This window comes from Amblyomma maculatum, chromosome 2 (genome assembly GCF_055883805.1).
Source record: "Amblyomma maculatum isolate TAMU_Amacu chromosome 2, ASM5588380v1, whole genome shotgun sequence".
In the NCBI taxonomy this organism is placed as follows: domain Eukaryota; kingdom Metazoa; phylum Arthropoda; class Arachnida; order Ixodida; family Ixodidae; genus Amblyomma; species Amblyomma maculatum.
In genome coordinates, this window is record NC_139345.1 from 18,495,613 (window position 1) to 18,512,584 (window position 16,972).

Here is a 16,972-nt window from a genome sequence, read left to right on the forward strand (position 1 = left end):
GAGATTATTTTGGAGTTCAAATAGTTAATTTTGTTTAGTGGATGATGCAAGGCTTTGGTGTGCACTGGCACACCAAAAAAAGAAACTCGGAGCACATATATTAACTGGATTAACATGGGAGACCCGACGTTCAAAAATAATGAGCTGCTGGATTGGTTCATGGAACAGTGTATTAGTCGACTGTCCTGCACTGTGTCTTTTGTTTGTGCTGCTAACATGCCTCCAAATTTTTCAGGGCTCTTGAAACTCCACAAACTACAGCTTGTCTGTGCAAATTTTTTAGTCATATCAGTTCTCCACTTTCAGAATATTTGTGTATGTGTAGCAAGTTGACAATGTTTGCATTTTGTTACGGGCAATTCTCTATACAGCACCTGAAAATGAAAGCATGAAAAATTTCAAATCTGCAACCATCATTATAATTATGAATATCTGTCTGCAGGAAGAATCACCAGCGGGGCCTTCAACTACTCGCACGCATACTGTGGCAACACAATGTGGGAGTGCCATTCTGTTGGTAAGTCATTATTGATAAAGATGTTGTAGTGTTGTGAAAATGTATTAAAGAGCTATATGATTGATTACATTAAACGTAGATGGGGTGCTTGCGAATAATTTTAAATATATGAAATTTTTCCAGGCACACAGGTGTCTATTGGATTTAAATCTCTAGTCAGCACCAAGGTTTAAACAGAGAAGCCTGCCACCAGAGAAGTCGGTGGCAGGCTGCTATCACTGGCCAGTTACTGCTATCACTGGCCGCTCGTTAGAACTTCTTTCATCCACTTTTGTGCATTTGCTGGCTATGGCAGGCAAGAAAATTTGTCATATAAGCACTGTTCATTAGGCAAAAAAAAAAAAGAAAACTTGACGAAATACGTCACCTATGTGTCACATATTCACTCATTCAAACCTGCAAATATACCCTCCCTGTGACACAGTCCATTCAAATGATAGCGTTCATAACTCTCATGCATGGCTTGACATGATTAAGGATGTGGTAATACTCACAATGGGTCAACAAATATTGTCTTGATGAGTCTATAGAGACCATGCCTCATACATACCTTGCACACCACTAATCTCGGACGTGGTGTTAGGTTATTCACAGTTGCGTCAGGTAGCAAAAGGGCAATTTTTCCTTACATAATATGGTCATGCTGTGTCTGCCTAGTGTACATTAGTGCTGTCTTTAGAGCTACTACGGAGCCATCACATGCACTTTGAAGTTTAATTTTGCACAAATATTTGAACAAGTCACTAAGATGCACAAGGATATTTGATTCTGTTGTGAAAAAAATATAAGTTGCGTAGCCCTAAAGTGTACCTAATTTGCCATGGCATTTTTCTGTTCCCTGTTGATAGAATGAAAAAAAAAAATGCATACCTACTATAAACTTTGACAGCAGCTTTATTTAGCACATTTTACAGCCAAGACATTCCGAGATGAACATCCACGGCTGCTACGTATTAGTTCATAATATTAACAATCACACGGCACCAATCGCTGACATCACTGCACTTCTTTTTCAGCGACCATCAGGATGAAACGGCCCAGTCAGCGATTGAGGAACCCCTCTACAAAGAGCGAAAATTCCTTGTGTTCGAGGGTTGCCTGCGGCAGCTTCTTGAGACCTGAACAATGTGCGGGCAAACAAGAACCCTTTACTTTAGCATAGCGGGAAGCCTTGTGACTGTGAAGGGGACATGCTCACTGCAGCATTCTTTCCTCTGAAAAAGCCAACCACTGGTTGAAGGAAAAGCAGCAAGAAATGTCCTCCTGGCTGCAGGCATCTTGTTCTCTGGCTGCGGTATAGCTTCAGTTCTTCGGTTCCTGCAATCCATTGGGGTGCAAGGCATCACAGAGAGGACCTACTACAACTACCAACGGGCATACTTGCTACCTGCCAAAATGAGGTTTGACAATAAGGATATCTCTCATACAACATTCAAGTCAAAGTATATGTCATTAACTCGATAACTAGATGCCGCATCCTTTCATGACAACAACTTGAAGCTACAATGCAACATATAAAACATATAAAATGCAGCATATATGCAACAGCGCAGGCATTGCAGTGCAATGCACCTGCTACTGCACATCTCTGTTGCCTTTGGCTACATGTTTAATAGACCAGCTGCATGCTCTAGCACTGAAGGCATAATTTTTGCAATATTTTTTTTTAGTAAATGTGCTGTGAGAAAAGTAAAAAGCAATGCAGCATTTGAAACCTGCCCCCCTCATCCTAATATGCATTAAGGCAATCACATGACTGCAAGTTTGTAGACTCTAAATTGAACATCTCCTTCTTTGCAGCTTTTTCAGCAAAGGCAAGCAGAACTTGCTAGTAAGCTTGTAGGGACAACAAAAGACCTGGCAGGGGATGGTCGCTGTGACTCGCCAGGCTACAGCGCAAAGTACATGACTTGCAGTGTACTAGCTGTGCAGAATGGAGCCATTTTGCACACTGCACAAGTTCAAGTCGGTGAGGTAATGCGACTCATCCTTTCCGACAACTGAGGTTCCTCCTAACATCACATCCTATCTTACGGCATTTCAACTCTTCTGCTCCAACTTCAGTGCACACGGACGCAAGTGGCATAGGCCTCAGTGCTGTCCTCGCTTAGCGCTATGACGACTGTGAACATGTGATTGCTTACGCCAGTCGGACTCTAAGCAAGACTGAGCACAACTACACCATCACCGAGCAGAAATGTCTCGCGGTTGTTTTCACCGTGCAGCGGTTTTGCTGCTACCTGTACGGAGAGCCTTTCGTAGTAGTAACCGATCACCATTCCCTATGCTGGCTACTCAATCTCTGTGATCCGTCTAGTCGCCTAGCCCGCTGGGCACTTCGCTTGCAAGAATACGACTACAGCATTTCATACAAAAGTGGCCCACGGCACGCAGATGGAGACTGCCTCTCCTGGTTGCCACCTGCCACGACGGAATGCGACGCGGACAACTTTGATCATTACGTCACTGCTTTATCTCAGAGATTTCCAAATACTCATACCTTTTGAACCGAGGAACACACCGATCAGCATCTGGAGTCGTTCTTAGCTGCTGCTCAAGACCCAACCTCGAACAGCCAGTTTTGCCTATGCCTATGTGATGGCCTGCTATACAAAAACGTTTACTCTCGTGGCTGCTTGCTCCAGGAAAGTGTCTTGTTTTTTTCACCCAGCCCACGACCAACTTGTCGTCCCCACTCCCTGTACGGCCGCCGCTACCGGCCAACTCTGCGATTACGATACTTCATTAGATAAGAAGGCTGTGAGAATCCGTTTTGCTACAGACTGTCGGTTAATTGAATATTCTTTTTGGCTTTGTTTAAACCTTGACCTGGCTTAGTATTTTACGCTGTGTTTTTGTGTAACTCTCGCCGTTACTTACTATCTCTGGAATACTTGCTTTGTTATTTTATAGTCTTCTTTATCGCAGCGTTTGTTCATTGTCGGTTTTTTTCTCTTGTCATTTATCGAGTCGTTTTTTATTACTATCATGTCCTGGTGTTTTATTAATTTTTTTATGCAGTGTAATTTGGACTACTACCTATACATGTTCCCATTGTGTGTTAAAAAAGTGACGCATAAATTTATTCCTTGATCACACACCAACACACGCACTTCACTGGTTGACCGGCCTAACTTTTAACTGTGTTCTCAAACCTCATAGAGGGACGACGGGTAACCGTAAAGTGGATCCCGCGCCTCTGTTAATCGTTAAGGCGGGGTCTGTGACAATATAAAACAGACCAAAACTGCAGGAAAGGTATTACATATGCTAAAAAATTACAAAAATTACAAATAGGTCAATGAGCTGCAAGGATTCATGCGATTTGCCAACTTTGAGAAAAATTTGTGGTACAACCTGCATACTCTAGTGCAGTGAAAAGAACTGCTCCCCCCCCCCCCCCCCCCCCCCACCCCTCCAAAAGAAATTGCACGAGTGCACTCAATTCTGCTTAGGTGCAGTAATGTGAAACCACTGCGAATTATGTCACACTGCTTAAATTGGTCCGACACTGCGCTAGCAAACCTCGGCCGCACTCGTCCAGATGGCGTACGTGTATGCCATATTTACCCAGGTTAAATGAAGGAGTGGTGCAGATGGTACTTCATGAAGATCACAATGTTTGAACTTGATGAAGAGAAGGATGCTTACTGCACAGCATGAGAGTGTGTTGCAAAGTGCATTGCTCGTACCGTAGACTGGGAATGCCTCAGCCCACATAACCAAAGTAGAAGCCAGCCGCTTGGAACCGTCAAAGCCGACAGCCCACCATCACACACCCACGTAACTGGTCGGAATGCTCTGCCCCAAGGCAGATGACCTCTTTCCCTTGGATAAGTGCTCCCTTCTTCTCTCCTTGCAAATTTCATCGTGGTCTTTTTCTGCAAAGCTGTAAATTCTTCAGTTCTGCTCCTTCTATCTGGTGCTCTGTTCTATACTGCCTTTCGTTTTCCTTTGACTATCCTGCACAGATGAATAAAATGTAAACACCAACACTGGAAAAAGCGACCATGAAAAGAAGCCACAGAAGAGGAGATATGCAGATAGAAAAGCGACAGTAAAAACTAGAAACATATTCACAGATCTCAAGGAAGCAAGATAACAAGCCAAGCTGTCAACAAAGTTCAGGCCCCAGAAATTGCAAGAGAACAAGTTAAAAACATCCTTATCAACAGTGCCAAATGAATGAATTATGAAAGAAGCTCCTCGCTCTATAAAATGCCAGAGGGATAAATATTAGAACAGGCAATGACAAGGTCTCCCAGCCCAACTAAGTGATTCCTGCGGTACAGGCTACAAAATGAGAAGCAGTGGCTACCTTAGCTGGCAGAATTTGTGTACATATATTCACTGTGAAAGGAGAGCGATGTAATGCACAGTTAGATACAGCTGATAATCAAGAAATAGGGAATTATGTCCAGGCATGACAGCTGGTGATAGCCGAGACAGCTAAAATAAGGCTTTTAGAGCATTCGCTCTACTTCTCCCGTGCACAAACCTCAAAGTGAATGCAATGTTGACTTTGAACTCTCACGCTGTGCAGCAAACAATGTCATCTTTATAGCTTAGACATGAGAGCACTATGCTATTGCCACAACCTATCACACCTCGTAGTAAAACTACAACACACTCTCCTCTGTACAGTAAACATCGCCTCCATCAATTTCTAATTGCAAGACATTTTCGTGCGCTACAATGATCATCGTCTTAATGTTTCATCTACTCCTTCTCCTTCATGAAACTTACGGAAATACACCATGCACATACGCCACCTCACTATAGACGGAGGTTGCAACCGTGCCAGACAGCCTGCCGAGACCATTGAACAAAGAGAAGCCAGACTAGCCCATTGCCAAAAAGCTGAGCAAGAGTGCAAGCGAGCCAAGATCGAAGTGGCAGCAGCAGCTGTGACTGCGGCCAATGGCTAACGCTCATGAAATTTGGTTCAAGGACGGTTGAACCTGCACAACGTTTTGAAAATATGCAGTGCTGCCCCTACACTTTGGCAAACACACCTGAAAGGGACCAGCTATTACTGCAGCTTGGAGATAAGAAATGTAACACTCTGCAAGCGTATTAGACTGTAAATAAATTCAAATTAATAATTCAGATCAGCAAATGCAGGAACAAGAGTTGTGGTTTGATCTGTGCTTCACCTGTATTACTCCACTGCTGGAATGGATGTATTCTGCGATCTGTTGTCATGTATTCACGGCTAGGAGTATCAATAAACAAACCTTCAAGCACTCATTTCATTGTGTCAGTATTGAGCACTCACACACTCGGTATCATTCAAAACACAGAATGCTTGTGCTGCCTCGGCATAAGCATTCTGTGTTTCGATTTTAATTTTTTTTTTCTATAAAATTCCATTCCAAATAAATGAATGTTTACGGTAGATGCTTAGAAGCATGTGCTCAAGCAGACTTGGCGATGCTCGGCATTGTCCTCCATTTTGGATTGTTTTTGGATGTGTATTTTTTTTTTACTAGGATTTGAATTTTCTTCCCAGGCTTTATTTTTCACTAACTAACAGTTCTACACCTTTCTTGCTTAGATATCTACAAGTTCTGGCACTTTAGAGGAACGAAATGTCTGTTCTTAAACAGTGCCACAAAACAGACACTTGACGCAGTGCATAACTTGGCGTTCATAAAATAGCATTCTCTATTTTTCCACCTTAAAAATAAACGCACTTCCATGCACCACTCGAAGCAGTGCGCCTGCACATGTGATAAAGTTTAGAATACAGCATGCAGTGAAGCGACAATCACCTGAGATTAAAGGGGAGGGTGCCTGAATCCCATGTAGCTCGCCGACGGAAATTCACGCCGAACCCGGCAAACGACGCAGGCTGGCAGGACCACCCTGTTGCCTTCGCCCAGCCTGCCCCAAATCCATTTGGTAAACAAGCGGTAGGCTATGAAGCGGTGCTGCCTGAAAATACCACGCTTTACAGTAAACGGATCATACACACACAAAAAAAAATAATGCGAATCTGTCACCTGACGCTTCCGCACTACCTACTTGTTTACATCTCCGTCTCCATCGATGTTCGCTCCCTCCTCCTCTCGTGCAATGTGCACAGCCCGAAGGACTTCGGGCGTTAGGCACACGCTTTGGAACGCTGGGTGGATCGTAATGCAGCCGCCGTCCTGCTGGCACACCACCAGCACCTCCGGCATGCTGCGGCAGCACACATCTTCTTCAGGTGTGGGCATGCTTTCGCAGCGGCCGCAGCGGCACCTGCGCATAAGTAAAATGTGAAAAGGCCGCGAAGCAAACACGAAATGGCATTTCGTGAAATAAGAAAGTTGTAATAACTTATGTGCAGTGGCGCGTGCGCCACGGAACGCACCATAGTAGGCCGTCGTCTCCGTTGCCAGCGGGTGGTTCAGAAGGGCCAGTCGATGGCGTGCTGCTGTCGTCGCTGTCTAGCGGATCACGAAACGGAGTATAATCATATGGATCAAAGTCCAGCTCGGCAGCGGCTTCACGCAGCCTCGCTTCGAGCTCGGGATCCATGCGACCCATGGCGACCGACACGCGAACCGCCGCTCCGCAAACACGAAGGGGAAAAAATCGGAGCACTACCGGAAGTAAACAAACCGAGAGTCGGTGGCGTCACTTCGTGACGCATTATGGGCGGGACGTCGGCCCGGACATTTTCCTTTTTTTTGGCCGGTGCATCGGCGTGTATGAGTTGAGGGCTACAGTGACGGGAGAGGAGGAGCGTCATTTTTAATATGGAATATCTGCGCTATTAAAGATGTTAGCCTAAAATTTTTTTGCGCTTTGCTGTCTAGCGAAGGCACGCCGACCGCTCGTGCGCCTTTCTTAAGCACGGCTTCAAGCTTTTCATGGGCCCTTTAAGCATAAAGTTTCTCGTATGGGATGCTGTGCAGCAGTATATAAAACTGCAAGGTGTCTACTCAGCAGCACAACCTCTCCCAGGATGCGTCACTGATTAAAAGAGAGACATAAAGATGAATCGCCCGCACACTGCACGATCTTTCAAGAGAAAAGGTGCGTCGCGAGTCGTTTCCTGTCTGAGGAAGGAGCGGCACTTCGCCGGCGGCGTTTTGTTTTTGCGCTTGAGGTACGGACCGAGATAAGAATCTGTACGTTCAAAGAACAGATCAGCCTTCACCCAAACCCCCCATCGTTCGCCTTATAACCCACGGCGTCCTTTGAGGCCTTTGTTCTGACAACGAGCAGCGTCAACGCACAGGATGTCTCCGAGGCCAAAAATTAAAGCGCTCTTACAAGTGCCTGCGTGCGGGCGTCTCAACGCTCTCATCTCATGTAGCAAATGCCTGAAACTTTTTTACACAACCCATAGGCGGTTCGAGTGCACTCGTAAACCACGAAAGGAGACTGGAAACGGCCCCTTCCAGTAAAGGCGCGCAAAGAAAGGAGAGTAAATTTAATACGACCGGCATTGCAAGTAGTTAGATCGCAATTGCAAGACTGGCTGTCTTTAACGTACAGGAAATCAAGCGCCTCCTTTATTCTTGTATATCTGTTGGACGATTTTATCTTTGTTCACTACCTCTCGATGGAAACTGAATACTTCCGCACTACAGTGCCAAGAGCTCTGAGCACCAGACGTATCTTAACGGACCTCTATGTGAGAAACGCTGGCCTAACAGAGTGCAGGAAGCAAATAAGACAACTCTAGGCCGGCGCTGTTGGTTCCGGACTTGTATAAGTGAAGAGCACGGAGAAAGGAATTTGAGCCGTAATGGAAGTGATACGCGGATGATGATTCTGCGTTGACAGCCGGTATGAGTCGTGGCCCCGACCTCCTAACTCACCGCCGTGACCAGGAGCTCTACATCCGAGTGCATCGCGTGCTTTCCTTGAGCCCCAGCTTCCCAGCAAATGGCGGCCTTACTTGTCTGGCTCCATATCATTAGCCCATTACAGATTGGTCAGTTCCTCCCGCAAGACTCCCTTGGAGAAAAGGCAGTTTCGCGCTAAAGACCTGCCGGCCGTCGTGCCTACCGACGGGGGGTAAAACGCGCGTAAGTGGCGACGGGTGAACAGCAGGAGCTTCTGTCGAAGATGCTGCGCTAATCGCGGCCCCCTCGATGAACCGTGCCTCTTCCCTGGTGAGGCGGCGCTGGGCGCAATTAGGGGCCCCCCGGCCGCCGCCGCCCGCGAGCCCCCCTCGGCGGGCCGGTAGCTGCTTGCCGCGAGTGGAAGACGACGGTGGGCCAGACCGCGCGCTCTACGTAGGTGTTGTTCCGGGGCGAGTGGGGTCCCTGCCCGGGGCATTTTGCCCTCTCAAGCTGGGCACAAGGAGCGGCCGCGCCAAGGTGCTTCGGTTCAGCTCCCTTTTACCGGGACGGTGCGCCGACCGCGGCCTTTGCAGTCGCGCCGGTGAGCGTATGAAGTGGCTCTCCTTCCTCTCTTCCGACGGCAGCGTGCTTTTCTCTTTTTCCGCGAAAGGGGCAGCCCCTGGTGCACACTGCCCCCTCCTCTTCGGGGGCTGCTGCAGCGCGATTCCATCGCTGCCTGCTTCGAGCCGGAATGCGAGTCTCTACCGGCTGGCGCCCCGTGGCGAAGTGCGGGGCCGGCATCGGACGGGAGGGGGCGGTAGGGATGAGGGGCGTCGTGCATTGGCAATACAGTCTTCGATGGGCTAGTCAATACACAGTAATGCAAACGACACGAGCGTAGGATATTATCTGTGAGAAGTCCTAGTGACATTGTGTGTATGGCGTCACATGGTTTCGGAATTCTCGCCCTCTGGCTTGAGTTTTAGATTAGATCGCTGCCATCGTATGTGCTTTTGTCGCAGACAACCATACCGCGATATATAAAGTAGATTGAAGCTGCTTTTCTCTGTGCACTTTAGCGCCCGTTGGCACTGTTCTCATTAATGAGCTTGCTGTGGTTGATCAAAGAGGGAAGGCGTGAATGTCAGTATTGATAGCGAAACGAACACGTGGGGAGCGGGGACGTAGGAGAGCAAGCAAAAGTATACGAGTGCCAATCTTCCCTAAACGCCTGCTTTCGTGCTCACATATTTTTTTAAAGAAAACCGCGACGAAAAGAAGGGAAAATGTCATTGGTGTTAACGCCGCAATGGCGAAGCGATATCCAGTACAATTAGAAAGACAGCAATTAGAAAGAAAAAAAAAAGAACCAATTAGAAAGACAAAAAATAATAATAATAAAAGAAGGAGACGCGTGAATTTTGGGTGCGTGCGAATATTCGAAATCTTCAAATAGCAAATCGATTCTCATTGTAGTGAATTCGGTAAACGAATCAAACAGTGCATGTTAAAAGTAACGAATCGAATTCATTTTCAAGATATCGAATAGGGCTCGCTGTGGTTTATTTCGAAGTCCGTTTCACTAATATGGGGGACACTTAAACTCCACCTTTGATGACCCATATATACAAAGCCCCATTTAACCAAGCCGTATGAATGTGCCTGCGTGGCCTAGGGTAACGTGCATAGGCATGCGCAGGGTTCTGCATTAGGGGGAGCGAAAATTGCGCTCACAACGAGTAATTAAGACTGCCATATAACGCCAATGGGTAAAGTGTTTAAGTAAATGGTGCATGAATGCACCATTTTATGGTTATAGTTATGGTGCATGTATGCAATAAGTAAAAAAAAAAAAAAAAAAAAAAACTACACGTACAAGAACTCTTTCCCGGGATGTCAGATTTCCTAGGTATGAGTGAACTCAACTCAACAACGTACTTCTGCGCTGCATGAAAAAAGAAAAAGAAAGGCATGGTGTTGAGGTTGTTCGTTACTTTCGGAGTGTTGCGGGACTGCAATGACAGGTTACTCCCGACGTCACTATAAGGCGCCAGCGAAGGAGGGAGCTGTCGGCACAAGTGGTCGTATAGAGACATTTTGTTTTGCTGACTATCGTCTCGTGGTCGTGGGACGCAGTCATCTCGAGAAATGATCAGTGTCCCCGTTCTATCATTGACTGCTTTTGTCGATCTATCAGTTTCAAGCTGTATAACAGCTGTAAAACCTATATTTAAATGTTCTGGAGTTAACACACGGTGATTAGAAGTCACTGAATCGCCGAGCCTATAAGGTATCCTCATGAGAAAACGAAACAAGTGAGCCCTGTTCAATAAAATATATGTCATGTAACAGATAGCCACCCGGTTTTAATTGGTAATTGGTAATTTTCGACCCCGTTGCTTGTATTTTACTTAAACTTTCAGGATATGATATTCGTGATGTTATAGTCATATGTACAAAATTTCACTGCGGTTCGATGATTCTTGTTTCTGCGCAAATGAACTTTAAAATTTCCGATCTGCCTCATTCGGGGAAGGTCATCTACGGGCAGCCTTGACCTCACTGGATGCTCGCGACCGTCTATTCGCTCTTAGTTTGCGGCAGGGAAATAGTTTCAGCAGAGTGGTTTAATGTTTTTGCTCATTTCAAACATACAGTATAGCTGTCACCTACAATCGCCAGTTTAGATAATCTATACGCGCACGATATAGGCTTTGTTAGTTTTGTTGCCGTTCGTGACGTCAGAGGTTGGTGTGTCGTCGTATGATCATTTGGTCGATTCCTACTTTCGATTATTATTTCATGGCTAATTTTTCTCTTTGAAAGTACTTCTAATGGGTATGGATTGAAAATTTTTGTCTACGGTCAATAAACGGGGGCTCTATGGTATGTACTCTGGTCATCAGGTAAAAAGAAGAATGTGCAGAAAACCCCAGTAGTTGCCCTTCTATATTACAAATGCATGTTCGGAGGTATGATATTATGTGCATGTTGTATCAAGAAAGACATAGACCGAAATTCAGAAGTCTGCATGAAGTGTTTTGTAATTAACCCACCGTGGTAATCCTGTCGTCTATAGTAACATTCATAATCATCATCCCAGTCGCCCCCAATTCATTCTTTTACTTTCCTTTTCCAACCTCTTCAGTTTGGAGTAGCAGGCCAGGTCTCCACTACAGGCCGACATGTCCACCTTTCCTTTCATTAAATCACTTTCTTGCGAGAACAGTACCGAGTGGCGAGAGCGGCTGCAGCAGGGCTGCCAGCGTCCATCAGAATGCATCATCCTTATTTATTCTAGCCAGCATTTGCAGTGTCTGCCTGTGGTCACGCAGAGCACAACCACGGCGATGAAGATCTTGGCTCTCTATTGCTGCCTGGTTTTTCTGCTGCTGGGGCCTGACTCTCCGGCGGAATGCCAGGAGACATCATCAGACCAAAAGCTGCCCCCAGACCACGAGGAATCTTCCGGCCATGACTCTTCGCCAAACCAGGAAGTGCCTAAGGAGCCGTCTCCGGACCAGGATGTCTCCGGGACTCAAGGAGTACCTTCGGTAACGGAGCCAGCCTCAGAAAAGGAGGCGTTATCCCACGTTGAAGAGATGTCCTCTGGCCAGGAGCCCGTTGAAGGCCCGGAAGCATTGGCTGCCCTTTCCTCGGACCCGTGCGCTTCGAGTGCCGACAACTGCTCAGAGTGCCTCAGGCACCCTGAGTGCGCCTGGTGCTCACAGCAGGTATGTGTTCCAGCTGCCCGGGCAGGTTCTCAGGTTGGCCATGCTAGTTCCCTTTTGAGATAAGAGCAAGTGCTTAGGATCATTAAAGTGCTTCTAATGAAGTATGAACGACATGGATGCCGCCTGAACTGCCTGGCCCGCGTGACGAGAATATGTAATGTCGCCGTGCGCAGTAGCAGCGCTGCAAGGATTTCTCAGGGCCAGTGTAATACGCGCAATATGAGGCTGAATCAGGAAAGGCCGGTAATTTTCTACGAACGAGCTGCGGGTATGCAGTTCTCGTTGATTGCTTTAGCTCGTCACCTCACCAGTCACTCAAAAGCTGCCGGTTGCCCCAACCGCTCCGATTGGTCCTTTGTGGCAGCCGAGCCAGTGCATTGACTCGTATTCGTATGCTGGTCCACAACCAGCTGCCGAGAACTGGTAGAACCCCACTGGCGCACCTGTTAGGCGCACTATGCAAACCTTCACCGCTGTCGCGTTGCAGAGAGCCTGCAAATAAGTTTGGCAAAAAAAAAAAAAAAAAGAGAAGCTGGCTTAAGAGAATAAACAAAATAACGTAATCATGAAACGATTATTGTACGACTACATTATACATATCTCAAAGCTAAATCAAGCAATAAAAGCAAAACAAATGATAAAAACAAAGAGGACGAGTGGTGCCTTTGTCGATGGAGGGAACAGATGTGTGCAATGCGGAATTCGACGCTCACGCCTCTGCTGGGCTGTTTTGTCTAGCCGCCAGGCCCTCTTCCGGCCGGCAACCGGCGCTGCATGCTGGAGAGGGCCGTAAGAGAAACTCGCGACCGCTAGCGCCGTGCTCGCGACGAGGGCCCTTGAAATCTGCCGCATGACGAGACTGCACTGTAGGGAGGTGGCTAAAAATGGTGCATGCAAGCCGACGATTCTGAACTTAGCGACAAACGTACCAAGGTCCCGATCCTGATACCGCCGCGCTTGCAGTGGGATCAAGTTGTGCCAGTCGCGACCCGGAGATCATTTTACCCGTTCTTTGTTTCTTTATGTTGCTGCTGTCTTGCGTGCAGATTGTTTATTCACTGATGAGCTGTGCTGGCATGCTGGCCAGCCTGTGTGGCCTCAAAACGGAGCGACGCTGTTGACCGCGAGGATCGATGCCGCGGGTCCCAGAGTGTGTTTAAACCGTGACAGCTGTTATTTAATAAAGTAAAACTGACTTTGTTGGTAGAGCAGTTTGGAAAATTACCAGCTCACACAAGACAGGGCTTGTGGTGTCCTCTTTAACGCGAAAGCCTTTCTGGCTCATGTAACGAAATCCCGTGCGCGAGATCTGTCATGTTCCGTGAGATTCCACGATAGTCCTTGTCTAGCGTTCTGCCATCTGTAATGCCATGCGCGCCAAGGAACGCCACGTGACAGGAGCGATGGTGTACCATCCAAACTCACACCGGAGAAAGCGTAACATATACTGTGTCTTTCCTTTCCTGTAAACCAATTATAATTATATGTAGCGCTGCGCAACGAACGCCGATAAGAGGCAAGCGATGAGAGGCACATGATAACAAAGGAAGGGTATGCTTTCGCCATTCTCTTCTTAAGATACCCTCAATTTTCTTGTCCCTGTCTTGTGTGCGCTGTTATTTATTCAAGTACAGTATTTCTGTATTTTTAATAAAATCGCGGGAGCGTCGAGCACACGAGGCTTGTTCATTGCGAAGGCTTGGACATCCCACAATTCCTGTTGCTGAATGCAGCGTCATCTGGTAGCCTGTTTTTATTAACGTGAGGCAGCCCCTGCCAGACATCGGTTGCTATGAATCGGAGCCCCGGAAGCTGCAATCAATTTTTTTGTCCTCTGCATACGGTGCGTGGGATATCGAAAAATCACACATTTGTGATAAACAGCCTAACATGCACTAGGAATCACTTGCAGGCGTTACGAAAAGCTAACTGTGTATCATAATCGGAGTGGGTGCATTGTAATGAGGGAATGATTACTCATTGGCGTCCACCCAGAAACATCGTGGGGTAAAGGAAAAAACCGTCGTGACGCAGATTTGGAACCAAAGACCTCCCTATCGGGGCCAGTACGGGCCGGTCACTTTACAAACTGAACTAACGCGGAAGGCTAGCAGGCCGGATTTCGAGAGCTAATTGGCCAAGAGTTGGCGCATGATAGCCGCAGTTGCTTACGCGCCATAAAAATTCCACATGACTGACCGACTGACCGACCTACCGACCAATCTACCGACCGACCGACCGACCGACCAGGCTCGAAATGGGAATGATGTTCCAAACTTTGGTAAAGTAGATTTTAATAAGCGTGTAATTACTTATTAATATTAATAAAACAAATGCTTTGGAGATGCTACCCCATAAGGCGACTGGAGCCTGCAGTCGTGCTTGCAACGTCACGCGTTTGCACTAATTCACTGCCATAAACAAGCACCAGATGGAACATGAACGAAGCGTTATCAGAACCTCGGCGATAACGCTTGTTTCATGGGCATTGCTTCTCACGAAGCAACTCTTTCCCTCCAGCAGCATCACTGACGAGCATGCTCGTTCTCTCGCTCGATTTCCGCTTTGCTTCGCTTTGGCGCCTTTTCGCCGACAAATCGACGCTCGCGCGATATCATTATTTATTTATTTATTTATTTATTTATTTATTTATTTATTTATTTATTTATTTATTTATTTATTTATTTATTTATTTATTTATTTAGCAAATACTGCCGGCCTGTGTCACAGGCCTTAGGCAGGAGTGGTGTACAAACATCCTGGTAAAAACAAGATGAGCATTACAGCAGAAGCAGGGAACAATCAGAATAAAAACCAGAGCATGCCACACAAAACCAAGTGCAGAGGCAGAGAGTTGACAAACGATGTCTAAGTTAAATATCTGGAAGGCTGTACTGCAGGATTTTCCTACTGCATCGAAAATATAAGCCTAGCTTCTTGACAGATCAGCGCTGAGAAAAATAAGAAAAATAATTCGACTCCTCGTGGAAGCAGAACGATCGTTGCTCGTCCTCTTGTTGTGGGGTGACACTCATCAGGACGTATGCCCCGACGCAGAGCTTCCCGCGGGGCGTGGCCCGCTGCAACCCGGCTTCGGTGCTCGTGGAGAGCGGCTGCAGCAAGGACGCTATCGAGGACCCGCAGAGCACCATCGACGGAGTCACGGTATGCGCCAACAGCGCTTGTTTTCCTTGTACAAGATGTGTTTGCGTATCGGGCGCCAAAAGTTTGCAGACCACGTGAATTCCTTGCATTGAAAGGTTTTCTTTTTATTCCTCTCTCTCTTCGGTCGCATGAGCAGAAACTGTAGGAGCGTTTTTCATAAAGAATAGGATAGATGAGGCAGTCGCTAGGACGAAAGAAGCCAGAATAAAGAAACATTGTTATTTTTCCCGGCTGCAAACATCAGTCGCGCCTGCCGGCTGCTCGCTGTTTCCTCTTCCCGCTCCCACCCCCTCCGTCCACCCACTCGCACGTTCGGTCAGTAGCGAGTCGGCGTTGACAGAAACGGGAAAAAAGAGGCAGAGGATGAAAGCCAACGTTTGCAGGCTGCAGAGTGGACAGAGCAGAAGAGGTTTCAGCCTCCTCTCCGGCGCTGTACCACCTGCTCCCCCCTGTCTGCCTCCCACCCCGTGTTCCGTCAATCAAACCTATTCCGCGCGCGGACGTGCGGTGGGGAAGTTGCCGGTGAATGGCTAGACTCGCTTGGCCTGAAACCTTCAAAAAGCTCCCTGCGACAGCACAGTATTTTGCGTCTCACTTGTAGTTTTCGAGAAGGGCTTAGATTAAAACGAGCGTTCTTCCCTCTCAGCGGGGTGTAGATGTTGCTCTGCGCGCACGACCGCGGCTGCTCTCCTTTAGGCTGTTTTTCTTTTGTGCCCTCACTGCGAGACTGTGGGACATTTACCGGCCCTGCGCAATGAGCATATGATATCGTGCAGGCATATTCTGTAGTAACGAGATCTGTATCTGCAAGCACAAGTGTAAGCAGGAGACAATCTTTGTCATATACTATATTGACCGCTTGTTTACTATTCAGAATTGTTGGTCAGGAACGGTTGGAAATAAACCTTACTGGAAAATACTCCAGTAATCTACAATTCACTTTTGACAGTGCTTTGCTGAGTAATTCTGGGGACGGATTGCAAGGCATTATACGTGATTAACACCGGAAAAAGCTGAACTTTTGGTGAAAATAATATTGTGAGGGGGTTTGAAGTAACCTTCAGTAGCCTCGACAGGGCACGACATTCCGTGTCCGAGAGAAGCCAAACATAGCAGATGAGATCATGAAAATTATGATGCATATTCAAGGCACAGTCTCCTGAGCACAGGCGTGGTTTGTGATGGGGTGCCTTTTTCTCCCTTTCAGCCCGTAGACAAGGCCGGAACTGACGTGCAGCTTCAGCCCGCGGAAGTGCGCCTGTCGCTGCGCCAAGGTGAGATGCACCGTCGCAGTGCCCCTGTTGCTATAGCATTGATGGCGAGTTTTTCGTGGCCCTTGCTTCTTGCCCTACCCCTTGGCCAAGAGCTGCAACTCTACATAAATATACCGCTTTGTGAGTGTGTGCGCTTCCCTGTAGACGACGTGCTGAGCGGTTTGTCGGCTGTTTGTGCTTCACTTTTATGAGGGCTTGACGCGTACCTCGCTGTCACACAGTAGATCTATGCACCGCATGAGAGATATTCACTTCAGAGCGTGCGAGAGCAAAGAGAACGGAGTCTGATCGCAGCTTGCGTCTTTACCGGTAGTATAGAGTGCCGACATCCGCGTGACCCCTCTGTTGATGCAGCTACAACGGAAGGAGTGCCAAGGGAATGCGGCACAAGTATTCATTTTGAAATATTGGAGCCGCTAACGTACGATGCTTCCTCTGTGGTAATTTCGACACGCTTGCTGTAATTATACCGTTGACGCCAAATGAGCGCTCTCCAGT

The 16,972-nt window shown here is 47.2% G+C and overlaps 2 protein-coding genes across 3 annotated transcripts in view; one reads left to right on the forward strand and one right to left on the reverse strand.

Moving 5' to 3' along the window:
- The window catches only part of LOC146198084 (integrin beta-PS-like), a 49,143-nt gene that overhangs the window by 6,454 nt on the left and 25,717 nt on the right, over positions 1–16,972 (forward strand). For both annotated transcript variants that reach the window (XM_084593397.1, XM_084593398.1), the window contains exons 2-4: positions 11,637–12,035; positions 15,093–15,200; positions 16,408–16,474. In XM_084593397.1, coding sequence (XP_084449523.1) covers positions 11,652–12,035; positions 15,093–15,200; positions 16,408–16,474 — 559 coding nt within the window. In that variant the 5' untranslated portion in view covers positions 11,637–11,651. The remainder of the gene's footprint in view (positions 1–11,636; positions 12,036–15,092; positions 15,201–16,407; positions 16,475–16,972) is intronic.
- Positions 1,394–7,051, reverse strand: LOC146198085 (uncharacterized). Its single transcript, XM_084591851.1, has 4 exons — positions 6,876–7,051; positions 6,545–6,763; positions 4,297–4,480; positions 1,394–1,834 (listed from the first exon to the last, which is right to left on the reverse strand). The coding sequence occupies exons 1-3, from the start codon at positions 7,049–7,051 to the stop codon at positions 4,450–4,452; spliced, it is 426 nt and encodes a 141-aa protein (XP_084447977.1). The 3' UTR covers positions 1,394–1,834; positions 4,297–4,449.

What these genes read in the sequence shown, in the direction of transcription:
- LOC146198085 (XM_084591851.1), bottom strand. Translation starts at nt 7,051, where the DNA reads ATGGGTCGCATGGATCCCGAGCTCGAAGCGAGGCTGCGTGAAGCCGCT. An exon ending in GGAGACGACGGCCTACTATG is followed by an intron (nt 6,764 to 6,875) that starts GTGCGTTCCGTG and finishes ACTTATGCGCAG; the next exon opens with GTGCCGCTGCGGCCGCTGCG. An exon ending in GGAGACGGAGATGTAAACAA is followed by an intron (nt 4,481 to 6,544) that starts GTAGGTAGTGCG and finishes TCATCTGTGCAG; the next exon opens with GATAGTCAAAGGAAAACGAA.